The sequence below is a fragment of the Myotis lucifugus genome, unplaced genomic scaffold (genome assembly GCF_000147115.1).
Source record: "Myotis lucifugus unplaced genomic scaffold, Myoluc2.0 scaffold_7, whole genome shotgun sequence".
Classification (NCBI taxonomy): domain Eukaryota; kingdom Metazoa; phylum Chordata; class Mammalia; order Chiroptera; family Vespertilionidae; genus Myotis; species Myotis lucifugus.
In genome coordinates, this window is record NW_005871055.1 from 2,743,120 (window position 1) to 2,760,032 (window position 16,913).

At 36.6% G+C, this 16,913-nt stretch overlaps 1 protein-coding gene across 3 annotated transcripts in view; it reads right to left on the reverse strand.

Moving 5' to 3' along the window:
• Positions 1–16,913, reverse strand: part of VWA8 (von Willebrand factor A domain containing 8) — a 366,788-nt gene that overhangs the window by 244,688 nt on the left and 105,187 nt on the right. For all 3 annotated transcript variants that reach the window (XM_023748236.1, XM_023748240.1, XM_006083505.3), the window contains 3 exons: positions 12,321–12,481; positions 10,260–10,373; positions 770–938 (listed from right to left, as the gene is read on the reverse strand). In XM_023748236.1, the coding sequence (XP_023604004.1) occupies positions 770–938; positions 10,260–10,373; positions 12,321–12,481 (444 nt within the window). The remainder of the gene's footprint in view (positions 1–769; positions 939–10,259; positions 10,374–12,320; positions 12,482–16,913) is intronic.

Below are 16,913 nucleotides of genomic sequence, written 5' to 3' on the forward strand. Positions count from 1 at the left end.
AAAAAGTTACTTATTTGTGATCTAGAACAACACCATCGAATAGAACTTTCTATGATGATGGAAATGTTCTTTACCTATGCTTTCTAACATGTTAGCCAAAACGCATGTAGTTACTGACCACTTGAAATATGACTTAGAAACTAGTTTTTTAAATTTTATGGCCAGTGCTATTACACTGAATAGTATAGTTCTAGAAAATGCTAAGTACAATGTCTGCTTCAGGCAGACACTGAAGTAATGGATTACCTATACTTCAAGCCACCAGACACCTAATCAGGTAAGTATAGGACAGGATATATTATAGTCCTGAGGAGCCCAGGACTCCTTGGCATTTGCCACAGAACCTAAGGAACTAAAATATACTTAACCTCCCTTTATAGTAGGAACTTAAAATAGTCATTTTTGACTGAATATAAAAGGAAAAGGAACCACCAAACTGCCTCCACACAAGGAAAGAGGAGCGACAGCAATACATTCATGGTTCTCAAAGAGTGTTCCCAAGACCAGTGGCAATATCAGCATTACCTAAGAACTTCAGAAATGCAAATTATCATGTACCATATCCCAGACCTACTGACTCAGCCATCTGCATTTTACCAAATCCTCCAGATGATTCTGCAAAATGTTAACATTTGAGAACCATTTCATAAGGACATTTGGGAGTAAGTAGGGAGAAGCCAAAGATGTCCAGTTCTGCTCCAGCAGGGGTAAGAGTGCCTTAAAAAGAGAAAAACTGAAGGCAACAGGCTAGAGCTGGCCTCACCCTTACCATTTCCTTAATCACTTGGATTTCTTCATTTTTGACAAGTGGTTTCATGTAATGGAAAAAGAACATGGTTAAGAATTCTGGCCCCAGCCACTGCTGTGTTGTGCTTCCGATAACAGGGGGCTCTGCCAAGGCAATGATTCTGAAGGACGGGTGGACAGGAAAAATGGATCTAAAAGAGAAAAAACAACAACCATAATCTATCACATTAGAAATTAGATAAATCTATAATGCCGTTAATATAATCGAAGTTACTATCCAAAGAACAGACTTTGAAAAAAGTCAGGACATTCTAAGAACCGAAGATTAAAACAACAACAGAAAGAATCACCTACTGCTAATATAAGATGTGCCATATCCACAGGTGAAACTCCATCCCTGGAACAAAACACTGCTTTGGACATGCTATTGTGCCTACAATAAATTTTCTCCATCATCTCCAGAAACAAAATCTCATCCAGTACATACATCTCTTTTCTTTATCCAAATCCCCTCAAAATCTCCTATCTTGCAAGAAACCCACCATATGTCAAACTTAGAAAGACAGAGAAGTATGATTCAAGATGAGGAAACTTTTCCTAATATAGAAAATCTAAGCAGCATAGGGGTTGGATTAAATTTAAATTTGGATTGGCAATAAGAATACTTAGGTCTTGAAAAAGTAGAGAAAACAACTTTTATATAATTCACTCTTGTCATTTTATAGGAAACATGATTTTTAAGGTGATCTCTTTTATAAATCTGTGCTAGCAAATCTGAAAATGTAAATATTCTAGGATACATAGAGGAATAAAATAAGACTTCCCATGGTTTGTGGAATGACTTGAGTAGTTTTTGGAGAAGGGACTAGAAATCCCTTATTGTGATCTATTCACCACAACCATATGCATTCCTTTATTGTTTCTGAGGACTTTTACATTCTTTGCAGGTAATCACATGGCTAAGATAGCCTTAAAAATGGCTTAAGAAATGTTAAGAGACATTTCTCCTCTTGTTGCAAAACACCAGTAATACCATGGACATGCTAGTTAGAAATAGCATGATGGCCACACACCAGCAGACATCATGCCTGCATTTCTCACAGGAAGAACCAAAATAGAACTGCTTCCTTTGATGAGAAAAACTTCTTTGGGGAAAGGTTGAGTACAAATACTATAGGTTGCTAAATGTGTCTCTTCCTGCCGTTGGTCTGAGCATAGATGAGGAGGGTGAGATTTTCTTGAGAAAATAATGAATTACCAATAGTTTATTTTGCCAAGAAAAGGCTTCTGGTTATCTCAGGGAAGCAGTAAAGATCAGTGGCCTAGTCTCAGTTTTAATTATATATGCTCTAACGTGTGCGTGTTTTTTCATTTTTGTTGAATATATTATTTTTTATTGTGATTGAACATTGAAAACAGTTTATAATCTCTCAGTTATTATATAGGTCAGTGGTGAACCATACTGGACACTGGGCAGATCCATAATCGGTAGATTTCTCTGGACCTTTTTACTCTTACTCTTAGGTTTGAAGATAGTTATGATCTGAGCTTTGTCTCCTACTTTCCCAGAAACTCAAGCATCTTCTTGTTAAGCGAATTGGGTCATGTAAGTTTTTTTAAAAATTTAAGGTAGATCCAGATTTTTGTTGTTGTTAATCCTCACCCAAGGATATTTTTTCCATTGATTTTTAGAGAGTGGAAGGGAGGGGGAGAGATCGAGAGAGAGAGAAACATCAACGTGAGAGAGACACATAGGTTGTTTGCCACACATGCCCCAACCAGCCTGCAACTGAGATACATGCCCTTGACCGGAATCGAACCCAAGACCCTTCAGGCTGACAATCTAAATACCAAGCCAAACCGGCTAGAGCTAGATCCAGTATTGTATGCCTAAGTCTTTGTGTTTGATTCTCAAAACAAAAAGCCTTAACCCGATTCTGAGTTGGAAAAATAATCCTAAACATTTTTATGGTCAAGGAACAATTTTAAATTCTGTGACTCTGAAGGGTCTAATTACTTATTATTTTATGTACTGGTTTCGTCTCTTTTATTCAGAGAATCTACCTTGTTTCACAAATTCATTCAAGACCAGATTTAGACTAGTGGCTCTGCTTTTGGGTATGAACACATTATTTTCAGTTCCTATCATTTACTTTTGTTTTGTGGTTTCCACCAAAAGTCTTTAAAAAGTTTCTTGCAGTGATGGTGATGAACTATAGCAATGCATTCATTTATTTAATTAGCATCTGCTCTCTTCGGGAATTACACTAGACCTTGGGTGGTATAAAGATGAGTAAGGAATGTGTCTATGGAGTTTGTTACATTGCATAGAAAAAAAGGGGAAATGTGGGGTGTGTACTGAACTGCATAACCTCTAGGTTCTGAAGTGGAGCACTAGTATTCTGGTATGGGAGGCCAGTTACAAAATCCTCTTCTGTTCATGATTAATGTCTTTGCAGAAACCTTCTATATCATTCTTTCAAGTTCCTTTATATACAAATCGACAAAAATATACCATATTTCCTTCAAAAGATTGGAGTTTATTGTAACCTTTCTCTTTTGTTTTATTATAGCTTGAAGTATAGCTGACATATAATAAACTGCATATTTAAAGTGTACAGTTTGATAATTTTTGATATTTATTCATACCTATAAAACCATTATTATAATCAAGCAAATGAAAACATTTATGACCCCCCAAGTATCCTCAGACTCCTTTGTAATCCCTTACTCCTGCCCTTTCTCACACCCTTAGGAAACTATTTTTATAGCTTGTATTTTCTAGGGTTTTATATAAATGGCATCACACAGTATGTACTCTTTTTGGTCTGGCTTCTTTCACTCAGCATAATTATCTTCCACATTGAGATATATATATATATATATATATATCAATAATTAACTCCTTTTTATTGCTGAGAAGCACTGAAAGGTACTCTCTAAAAATTTATACTCACCCTCCAAACAAACATATTGACTCCAATATTTTTATTTTAAAAATCTTTTTGTAGGATTTTTTTGCTTTAAAAAATTTTAATATTTAGGGAATAATATCTATTTATCTAAAGTTAAGCCATGTCTTTAGTTTCATTTATTTGTTGTTAAATTCTGGTAAAATTAAAGTTACCCTTGAGTGTAAATTTTAATAGTGCTTGTGTCTTAATTCCCAATTATGCACCACTTCAGCCTTTGTATTACCCACCAGTATGTCAAACCACCTGAAATTAGTTGGCAGATCCTCAGAAGTACTCTCTTCTCTAACTTTCAGACTTGGAGAACCTAATATCATCAGGAAATGACTTTCCACATGACCTATTTATATATAAGGAAGCCTTTGGGGAGAAGCTAGCAAACAAAAAAGTCCTTCTCATCCTGTTATTTAATAGCTTGATAACGTTTCGGTAGTCAGCACACACTTCTCTGCCTAACCTACCTTCTATCTCAGAAACTGCCTTCTTTAAATTGGGGCAGGTACCCAGCTAGAGTCAGTATCAAAAAAGCAAGCCACAGGCAATATATACTAGTATATATTAGTCTAGAACAATGACCATCATGTTATTTAAATTCTAACCACCTAACTTGCTTTCATGTTAATTGCTCTTCTAACTAGGAGAGAAGAGGATCAAGGATGAATCCAACATCTGTTGCTGGGCCATGAAGCAGAGATCTCTGGATTGTAACAAACCACTTAGCAGAAGTGAAAAATAGATAACTTTCCCTTTTAGCTTTCAAATCACAGAATTTTCTGTGTCCAGATTCTGTTACGTGACTACCTAATTAATTACTAGAAATTCTGAGTGATCGCTTTATCCTCAAGACTTTCACATACTATCTATGTTGTAATCATTCCCTCTTTCCCAGAACAACTCCTTTAGACAAATTATCCTATGCCCTGCTTGAATATCTGTAGATAAGTCTTTTTTCCCTACCTAGAGAAAAGAAATCATGTCTGAGAGTTTTCATGGATTCATCCAGACATTTCACATGAGTATTTCTAAAAATTGCTTTTACTTGGCTTACAAATTATGGTGTGGCCTCTCAATTACAGATTATGTGGTCAGGGGCTTGGACCTACCTGTTGTTTCAGGAGGACTTTTCCTTATCCAAAATCGTTAAAGTACTTATCTGATTTTTCTCCACACATATCCTACTTCCTGATATGCTAGCAGCCTAATCACTTATCAGGCTCCATTATAATAGTTAATGGCAACACACAGTCCATTTCTGGAGAAATGCTAGTTATGCACCTGTATTGTTTTTTTCTGAATATCTTGGCAAGTGTGTGAGTTTCATCTCTCCTTTCTCTTAGCATGGGATGATATTACCCTCTAAAGTTAATATTTCTATTGGGGTTTTGAACAGAATTGATTAAAACAAACAATATCATTCACATGATATACAATGAAGTCCAGAAAGGAGTCAAATATAAGGTTTAACACTATGAAGTTGAAAGTCTTGGTAGTTAGTTGCTAATTATGAGACCCTATGGCATCAGACTTGTCATTAAAAGGCAAAAGTGTTCCTAATTGAAAGATTCATAAAAAGAAACATTGCTAGCTTAGAAGATCATCTAAAACTAGATTAATAGAATCAGCTTTACCTTGCTTTCCTAGAATTTATCCTAGGTTAAGATTTAGTTACTCATTCAAATACACTTGTTAAGTGATCTATTATGTGCCAGGTGTTGTGACATTAGAAAGAAATAAAGTATAGAGCAAGACAGAGAGTCCTGACAAGATTAAAGTCCTAGGTTCCAGTTATTTCATGAGGCACAACTGCATTCTTGCCCTTCCTTTGAAAGTATGAGATACCATTAAGTTCCTTTTTAAGACAAAGTTTTTTTGTTACTTGTAACTAAAGGAGTCCTGCCAAACACAAATATAAAAATTATTCCTATCTGAAAGCCCAAAAGACTTCTCAATTTACCAATTTGGGTCTAGAGGCAAAGAAGCTCTTAAATTTGCCTTCCCTTCATTATAACTTTGACCTTTTTTTCTATTTCAAAATCCCCAAACATTGATAGCTGAGTTTGTTTAAAGACTATCATAAATAACTAGAGGCCCAGTGCACGAAATTCATGTACTCGGGGGGTCCCTCAGCCCAGCCTGTGCCCTCTCGCAGTCCGGGAGCCCTTAGGGGATGTCCGACTGCCAGCTTAGACCCGCTCCCCACTTCTGACTGAGCGGCGCTCCCCCTGTAGGAGTGCACTGACCACCGGGGGCAGCTCCTGCATTGAGTGTCTGCCCCCTGGTTGTCAGTGCGCATCATAGCGACCGGTCATTCCACTGTTTGGTCGATTTGAATATTGGCCTTTTATTATATAGGATCATTTTTCTGAACTTCAGTTTGCTATTAGGTACAGAAATGAAAAGCACAGATGACTTAAGCTTGAGTTTATAATTTGCAGGTCTAATGCTAATGCCAAGAGTAACATATTAGATATAGATAGCATATAAGATCAACCCAAGCTAAATAATGGGCCATATTACTTACAAGAACAACACATGAAATAAATTAATTTCCTCACTGAGTACAAATTTCTTGCTTTTTAGGCTATGCTATGTCCTTTTAGTTAAGGTGCCAGCTCTTTATCCAATAAACAGCCTTGAAAGAAATACTGTCAATTGGCTTAGCAGCGGTTCTCAACATGTGGGTCACGACCCCTTTGGGGGTCAAACGACCCTTTCACAGGGGTTGCCTAAATACATCCTGCATATCAGATATTTACATTACGATTCATAATAGCAGCAAAATTACAGTTATGAAGTAGCAACAAAAATAATTTTATGGTTGGGGGTCACCACAACATGAGGAACTGTATTAAAGGGTCGCGGCATTAGGAAGTTTGAGAACCACTGGCTTAAAGAAAAAAATCTAATCTAAAATCTAATCTAATAAAACCCTACAAGAGAACACATTCTTAGAAAGACAAAAATAGGCTACAAAATTTAATCAAGGTTAACCAAGAAAATGTAAAGAAATTTACCAGCAATCCATATCACCAGGTGAAGCAGATTCTGATAAGAAAAGGAATTAGGCTTTCAAATGGTAGATATATTTCTGACAGAGAGGAGAATCAGTTGTTAGATATCTCACCTCTGAAAAGTCAATGAAGCCCTGACAAACTGTCAGAATGTAAGAGAGAAAAGAAAATTAGAAGTCCAGCCCAGGAGGTTCAACATTTAACTAATGAAAGTTGCAGAAAAAGAGACCAGAGGAAAGGGGAAGTGGGAGTGAGAGGTAGAATGGAGGGGAGAGAGAGGTAGAATGACATATGAGCTATAAGCATGGAGAACAAGTCCCAATTATTGCTAGTCAGTATACACTATGGGAGGAAAATGAAATTGACAGAAGATACACTGATAATGTTAATGTGCTGAGAGGAGATTGAGACAATAGGGAAGTATTGGATGAAAAAGTGATAAGTACATAGAAAATAGGGTCATTTCCTCCCCTATGTTCCCAAAGCATTACTACACAGATCTCTAGTCTAACATTTAAAAGCTGCATTGTAATTAGTTATTTATACCTGCCACTTTTCATATGTAGGCAAGTATTAACTTTAGGAAAACTAATGTATGCAAGAAAGGATAAACAACTGTAGTTTACTGAATGGCTCATCTGTGTATAGCTCTTATGCTGTGGTAATAATGCAAACACTCTATCAAGTTCCAAACAAAATCCTATATAATAAAAGGTTAATATGCAAATAGACCGAACGGCAGAACAACCGAACAACCGGTTGCTATTACGTGCACTGACCACCAGGGGGCACACGCGGAACATGGCAGGTATCGGCAGCAGGTGGCAGAGCACGGAACATGGTAGGTGTCAACCACGGCGGGATGGTGGAGCAGGTGAGCGGGGGCACCAGACCAAGGCGGGGCGCCGGTCACTGTTATCGGGGCGAGCCTCTGGTGGTTACTGAATATTCTTGCTCCCGCGTGCCGCGGTCCCGCCTGGAGCTTGCACTTGCTGCCGGCGCTGGCCCTGCTCACACCTACTGCCGGCATCAGAGCCGCCGCTCGCACCCACAGCCAGCACCAGAGCCACCGCTCACACCCGCTGCTGGCACCTGGCGCTGATCCCAATCGCTCGGCGCCGTCAGTGGGTGTGAGCAGCAGATGCTGGCTCCAATCACTCCTGAGGGCTTCTCCACATCCCCCTGCTCCTGAGGGGCAATCAGGGCAGCAGCCGCCACTCACACCTGCTGATGGCGCCGGCCCCGCTTGCACCCACTACTGGCGCCGACCCCAATCACTCCGCACCGTCAGCGGGTACAAGTGGGGCCGGTGCCATCAGCATGTGGGAGTGGCAGGAACGGGGCTGCCAGCAGACAGGGGACCGGGGGCCGCGGTGGGAGGTGCTGGGCAGGGGTGCGGAGAATGGGCCGAGACCCGCCCCTGTGCCCACCACAGTCTCGAAGCCACAGTTCCTTTCAAGGTGCACAAATTCATGCACTGGGCTTCTAGTTACTATATAACTATGTAGGAGAGGAATGGGGAATAGGAAGTATGTATGTGTAATGGGAAGAAGGATGGTGAAAGAACGCTAAATCTTAATTTTCCATTGTAGGAAATCACTAGATAGTGCCAAATACTGAAAAATATATCAAGAAATATCACTGAAAATATATTGTTTAGTGATATGGAGGTAAATACCAAAAGAAACAGTTAAGAGTTGAAAGTGGTAGCTTTTGGAGAATGGCAAAAGGGAGTGTCCTAGAACAGATGACAGGGCTGATATTTTAAATTAAAAGCCTTGAAAAACTATCTGGCTCAAGTTTCATGAATGTTTAACAGTAATAAAAAATTCAAATAAAATGTAAGTGAAGGAAACCAAGCAGTGCTATGACCTGTCTCCACCTACCCAGATCTCTGGAGATGGAATTGAGTCTGGTTTATACTCAAGGGAGAGTTGAAAATCAACAATGCGAAGATGGGACACATTAAGGAGTTCAACTAACCACACTGGGCCAAACCCTGAGTATGATGCTCAGTGTTTTCCTGAAAGTGTTTTCATTTGTAAAACTGCCTATGACCATTAGGGAGAACTTGGGTACTTTTCATAGAAAAGGGTTATCACTTCCTGCATGTTTAGCTACAAACACGATGCTCCTGCGGTCCTAAGGGAAACTGACTGGCAGGCTTGCTGAGAGCTACTGCCCAACTGCTTTGATTCATCTCCCTGAGAAATGAAAACTTCTCTCTGACAAATGAGTCACATGCAAAAGCTGAATGTCATAAACTGAAGGTGTGAAATGAATGGGATCTTTACACTTTGCCTCCCTAACACTCAATCAAACCACTTACTGGGTGGCGAAGTGTGACGATGTGCACCTCAGGAGCATAAATAGTTGTACAATCAAGTGAATTTTTAAATATTTTATACAGCGATAGTAAAAAATTTAACATTTCCTCTCAATGAAAAAATACCAAGGCAATCTTTAAACAAAACTCTCCTTAAAACATAAATACTTAATTATCATCTGTAGAATTTTAATGTTTTAAATATGACAGCAAACCCTTTGGATCAAGGTTAAGCTTTAATTAAATAAGATCCAACTAAGTGACTAAGAATTATCCAAAGTAACAATCTCTAATTATGTCAAAATAACATGGAAATGTAATGAGACAAAAAATAACTTGTATTTGCCAAACCTCCTCTAAGGAAAAGTACAGTACGCAGCAGAAAAAAATATTTTCCTTCAATCTTTTTATTTTGAAATTTTTCAAACCCACAAAAATTTGAAAGAGTAGAATATGAACACCCATATATCCTTCACCAAGATTTCACCAATTGTTAAGATTTTACATTTGTTTTCTCGCTCTCTTGATCTCTCTCCCTCTCTTCATGTAGTGTGTATATGTCTGTATGTCTTTTTTCCCCTGAAACATTTAGAAGTAAGTTATAAACATCTTTCTACTTTATCCCTTAAATATCTCAGCTTGTGTCCCTAAGAATAGGACTATTATCCTTCATAACCACAATACCATTATGATACTTAAGAAAATTATTATTAATTCAATGTCCCCACAGTGTCTTTTATAGCCGTTTTCATTTTTATGTCCTGATCCAAGATCCCATCAAGTCTCATATATAGCATTTTGTGGTTATGTCTCTGGAAAATGCTTAAAGAAGCCACAAAGGATAATCCTGAACCAGGTGGCATACCCCAGTAATAACTGATGACTTCTTAGGAGTGGGCTGAGTTGATGAAACTTTTTGTTTGTTTGTTGAAAAAAACAAGTGGCTAGGGCAACAGAAGAACTACCTTCTTAAAACTAATATCCTTATAAAATGTTTAAACACTTATGTCAATTAGGCTGAGAGTATGGAACTCATCCTGGGTAGTAACCTCAAAGTTTTAAAAAGTGTCAAACTACAAACATGCCTAGGACACTGAATTATTAAGTTGTTCAAAATTATCTTGGTTTGACACTAAGGTTAGAAGAATAAGAAAATGAAGGCACACTTGATAATAAGAGTAAGTATAGTGTATACAAAATTACCTCTTCTGTAGCTGCTCATCAGACATTTGCAGCTCCTCCTTTAAACGCATATACCTGTCTTCCCTCAGCAGCCTAGAGCCGTCATAGAGGCTTAGCTCTCGATCATGGATCAACCTAAAGGGACAGAGAAAAATCAGAAAACAAAGTAATCAGTTTTGAACAGTGAAGTTATTAGAAGTAGAAATCAGTCAGTTAACATTTTAATAATGTCCATTATTACTGGCAATTGAGTCTAACAATTTTTGTTGCATCATTCAAAATTTCAAGTGGTGTTATAGTTGGCAAAAATGTTGGTTTCTGTACTAAAGAGCAGCAGTCATGGATACTAGATATGGACAGGGAGGAGGAGGCTGAGGATGAGAAGGAGCTGGAAAGGTGGAGGGGGGAGGGGAATAAAAAGAAACAGCTGAATGAGTGACTCAGGATAACCATGAGGTGCAAATTAATGTTTAAGGCAGTTGGCATGTGCTCCCTTGAGTCCAATATAACTTTTTAACTACTCAAAATATTTCTATCTTTAGAATTACAGGATTTAAAAGATCAAAAATCTGTATAATAGCTAGTGCTATTTCATGTATCCACTATTATGTTGACCTAACTATCCACAGCACGGCAGCATTGTCTTCCAGATGTTGCAGAGTTTGAAAAGTGCTGTTCTAGATCTTACTCCAGCCACCAAGTCTCCTGATGCCCACATTACAGTTGCCCCACACAATGGCCACTTATAAGCACTGAGGGGAAGGGAGACTGCATAATGCAAAGGTTAGAAGCATGGGCAGTGGAGTCAGTTGGACTTGTGTTCAAACCACCTCTGTACATTACGAGAAGAATGACTAGGGAGGGGCGAATTACTCCACCTTTTTAAACTTTTATTTTTTATACAGTTAGGATTATAATACCAACCACATAAACAGTTGATGGAAGGCATGTGCTTAATACAGTTGTTCTCAACCTTGGCTGCACATTAGAATCTCCTGAGAAGGGTTAGGTGCGCCTTTTGAAATTTCAAGTTGGCTAGAGCCCAGGCATCAAGCATTTTTAAGCTTCATGCCCACAAGGTGATTCCAAAGTTGAGAACTTCAGACACACTGGCTTAGCACAATGCCCAGCACAAAGTACTCAATTAATGGTAGCTGCTGCAGCTATTACTACTTGGCCTAATGGGCAAGAGATAGCTAATAAAAGGGGGGAGTGTTATTTTGTTTGTGTCTGCATCAGTCTGTTTAGAAGAGAAAAATTATAAATCTATTGATTGTTTATGATAAATCACTGAAAGTATTTTTAAATGTTCTCAAATCTAATCAGGATTTTTAACACAATGTTTTTGGAATCTTTAATTATACTCAGTATCTACATGTTTTCAAGGGAAAAAGACTCTGAATAGTTAGCTGGGGAATCATTCCACTTATTTGAACTTTTCTGATAAGTCAAAGTTAGAAACCAAATGTCTACAAGTGATAGAATCAAGCTTGAACAACTATAAAAATTAGTATCTTCAATGACACAGAATGGGAATATTTTCCATAAAAATCACACATGAAAATTTTCCTTAATATTAAATTCAAGAGCAGTTAATTAGGAATGTGTGGATATTTTCCTCACCTAAAATACAGTAAGAGAACAACAGTTAAACAAATGTTCCAGTTTGTAAACACAAAGTGAGCTTTTCAGATTAAAAATACAATAAAACAGCTATTGCACATTTTACAGAAGGAACTACATTTTCTCTCAAAAAAAAAAATTCCAACAAGATCAACCAGTAATGTAAATCTGTGATTCACAAGGAGTTGTAAACAGTGCAGAGGTGACTCTGACAAACTGTAGAAACTGGAGCTGTGTGACTTGCTGCATATATTAATAAGCATATATAAAAAGTCATTCAAAATCACTACTTAAAAGTTTTTTAAAACACACAGACTTTTTTTAAAAAGTCTGTTCTACTTAGCTATAGAATTTTAAGTTTTTAAGGATCTATGTAGCCCAGTTTTAAAAGAGAAGATGGAGGGAGTTCCATGTCTACTGTTTCCTTGGAGTGTTTTTTTGTGTTTGATGCATGCAAACCTTTGCAACACAGCGAGCGTGCCTGCGTTGACCCGATGAATGCCATCCAACAGGACCAGCTTTCCCTCCAGAGCAGCATTCACAAGGGGCGAGGACCGCCAGGCGGTGTCTCCATTGGGAAGAGTGTATCTCTGCTGTAGCAGATCACGAGCTGTCATATCCTAAAACCAAATCCACCACCCACCAAAAAAAAAAAAAAAAAAAAAAAAAAAAAAAAAAAAAAAAAAGCGGAATTAATTATTAAGACATGGTTGGCAGCTTATTTAGCTTTATAGTTACCTCTCTCTGAACATTACATGCAACAACTGGGAATTCATCTCCAAACCCATCAAAGAAAATGAGATTCAGAAGCTTTTCTTGGCCATTTGAGGTTTTTTCCCTATTACTCATCCACATAACATAGTAAGAGTGAGGGTGAATTATTTTCCTTTTAATTTAGCATTACTCCCCTTTTAAAATGTTCACTTAATATCTACACAGATGATGGCAGTTGTTTCCCTTGATTTTAATGGAATTAACTCAATCTGCTTTATTCCAATAGGGATGAAAATGTATGGATTCCTTTTTAAGAATAAGAGAACTCAATGGGTGGAGATGCTTATCAATAACATGCCTTTTCTTGATGAGTTCTGAAAAGCCATGCTAGGAACCATCGAAGTGACTCATTATATTTAAAGGGCTTGAAAATGAAGGAAACTGCTGAGAACAGTCATCAGATGAGGTACAGAAATTGACAAACAATAGCACCACACTTATAAGCAATTTTTAAACTCACACAATGTGCTAGCATGAAAACAGTGTAACAGATTTAAGCAAACTATTAATAGTAGTTGCATATAAAAATCTAAATACTACCTGGTATTAAAAATTTTTGGTGCCATATAATATGAGCAATTTTTCTTAAATGTGTTTATGTTGAAGATAATAGTTTGTTTTCTGTTATCAGCTTCTTATAAATTTTGTCCACTTATATCAAACAAAAGGCAATTTTAACCAAAAATTCAGTCTTTGTAAATTCTGTGATATGTACTTCAAGTTTTAAGCAGATAAAAAACTAATGAATTTGCTTATATTCGCAATAGCAACAAATCTGTATCAAAAGCAATGTTCTCACTATCAAAAAAGTGCTGACTTAGGAAGTAAGAATAGGCTTATATTAAATCATAAAGACACTTGAAAAACAATAATATTCAAATTCAGCAAGTCCTCAATCCCCAAAAGGCTGGTTTTGGCAACCAAAATTTGGCTTAACTCATTAATTTTATTTGATTTCTCAATTATGAATTTAAATTCTATGCTAACTATATGAGCATGTCATTCTAAGCTGCCAATGACAGTTACAACAGCCAAGACTAAATTTATCACCATCATCAGTGTTTACTAAAATGGTTAATGGTGAGAATGAGATCATTCCCACTCATAGCTGTGCTACACACCAGGAAATGGATCCTTCTGCAAGAAAAATAGGACATATCAAAATAAATGTTTGTAGTCATTTTCATAATCCAATGATGAAAAAATCAAGTGTGTATGTATATTTAAGTATACATATATATACATATAAAGAAGTATACACAAGTACATATATAAAAATCTTTTTAAAGTTAATATAAAAACAGGTAAATTAAAAAACAAACAAACCAAAAAAATAAAAAATACCTGCCCAGCCAGTGTGTCTCAGTGGTTGAGTATCAACCTATGAACCAGAAGGTGACAGGTTCGATTCCCAGTCAGAGTGCATGCCCGAGTTTCAGGCTCAATCCCTAGTGTGAGTATGCAAGAGGCAGCCAATCAATGATTCTCTTTCATCATTGAAGTTTCTACCTCTCTCTCCCTCTCCCTTCCTCTCTGAAATCAATAAAAATATATTTAAAAAATAAAAATTAAAAAAACAACAACTCCTGGTAATACTTATTCCAGAAAAATATTCACCACAGAGTTACATCATATACTGTCCTAGAAAAATAAAACAAACAGGAAACATGCTTTAGCATAGTGGTTCTAAATCAAAGATACATGTCAGAAGGAGCTGGGGGAAGTTTTGAAAAATTAATATAAGTTTAGGCCTCATTACCCTAAATTTTGAATTTAATAGGTCCAAAGTAGGGCTTACCACATGTTTTTGATTAAACATTACATAGGTGATATCTGATACGCTTCACAGGTGGCAAACACAAAAGTGACATTAAGTTAATGTCAAACTTTGTTTCATCCTATGTATTTATACCCTTTCATTTTAATAGGAATTATAAGATTGCATGAGGATATACAAAATGGCATAAATGAAAAGTTGAAAAAAATGAAGTCAACAAAATAGAGTGGGCCTTGTTTCCTTTAAGTATTCAGAGAGGAAGTAACATGAAGAAGGCATCCCACTGTATAGCTGATGTGGCTCAATGATTGAGCATCAACTTACGTAGTACCAGGAGGTCATGTTTCGATTCCCAGTCAGGGCACATGCCCAGGTTTCGGGCTCAATCACCAACAGCAGGTGTGAGGTAGGCAATCAATGATTCTCTATCATCATTGATGTTTTTCTCTCTCTCTTTCCCTCTCCCTTCCTCTCTGAAATCAATAAAAACATATATTTTTTAAAAAGAAGGCATCTCACTGACCATATTTTTTAAGAAATGGATAGATGTTAATTCTGAAAATCCCAGCTTCAAGCTGAAAATAGATGATGATCCTGACCCAAACTCAGCTCTTGAGTCTTTTGCCTAGGCCCAGGAATGAAAATGAGGAATGTGACTCTGGCACAAGCGGATAGACTCCTAAGGAGCTAGCAATTGGTAATAAAATAAACAAACAAAAATTCAAAAGAGAAAATTCCTTACTCTCATATCAACATATTCTGAATCAGTATTCTGTGAACAACATGAATAAACACTACTTCATGGTTATGATTCTAAAGCACTTGCCTATCTTGCTAATTCACACAATGTCTACAATACTTGCCCCATTCAAGTAAGGAAATATCTACTAATAACAATGATGAGAAAGACAATAAATACGGCTCCTTTTTTCCAACTTAGCAGTTGAAGACTCCCTTATACTTAATGAAGTAAATGAAGTTGTTGCTACACAACTAGCAGTAACAGATAACAGAGTTCGATGATATTAATGCCAACCACAACTACAGACCTGAGATATTCTCCCCTTTTTCAATCTTTAGAGGGATAGACAGAAAATGGAAAAAACTTGGCATTTCTTAAAAGACTAGCTCAGTTCAGTTTTATCACGTACACTCTCTGCATATTATCATGTTTAAAGAGCTATTCTCCATTTCTAATATATCTCCAAATTAAAATAAAAACCTTCCTAAAGAGAAAAAAGGCATTCCCTTATGACAAGTGATTGATTTTCATAATTAAGATCCTATACTGGGAGAGAAGATGAAATTCTAGCTTTTTCTTAAATAATTGGCCCCAGTTTCTACAATATTATTTATAATCAGAAATTATTTTCAATGATGTGAGTTATTTTTAATTGTGTGAAAGTGCAAGGAAAGTAAAAGTGAACTTTCACAGAAAACAATCTAATCAAACTCAATTAACATAACTTTTTCAGCATGGTTTTAAAAAGGTCAGAGATATGAATTAATTTAAATAATAAGTTAACTTTAAATAGAGTAACAGCATTTCTACATCTATAGAATATTTGGGTTTTATTGCCATAATACTGGTTTAATATCTTTATTTTAACATGTACTATATCATGGAACTGTTAAAATATATGATTTCCTTATTCTTCCCACCTACATATACATCTTAAAGCAAATGGAAAGAAAATTAAAAAAAGAAAATGTGCTTATTCCATAAGAGCATTTTGAAAGTACACCAATAAAAATTAAGATGTCTCCATCTTTGCATATATTTTCTTATCCCTGAAACCTCTGAACTTAAGAGAATATAAATAGTACTAATGATATCATAGAGCCCAAACCATTTTCTCTTTCTGTGTTTCCTTAAAAATTTAACATAACATGACATGAAATCTAGTTCCTTTAGCAGCGGTTCTCAACCTGTGGATCGCGACCCCTTTGGGGGTCAAACGACCATTTCACAGGGGTCGCCTAAGACCATCGGAAAACACATATATAATTACATATTGTTTACAGTAGCAAAATTACAGTTATGAAGTAGCAACGAAAATAATTTTATGGTTGGGGGTCACCACAACATGAGGAACTGTATTAAAGGGTTGCAGCATTAGGAAGGTTGAGAACCACTGCTTTAGAGCTACCACTGTCTATCCTTCAACACCTCATCTTCATTTAGATCCCTGGAAAATACCCATATCATATCTCTTATGATTCTGTCATTTTGAATTTTTCATTTGCAACAAAGAAACCCTTCTAAAAACAGAAATATCCCATTAAAATAAGAAGAAACATAAGTGAATGATATATATCAGAGACTATAGGTTTGAAACCTAAAACAATTATATATCTTAAGGATTTTAGTACCTTTGAATGGTAAACCCTAATTTTTTTCTGAGATTCTCTTAGAAAGCTGGGTATAAGTCATTAGTTTGATAAAATAATTGCAAAAAGTAGTTATGTGTTTAATAGCTATAATCAGATTAGAATTAGTT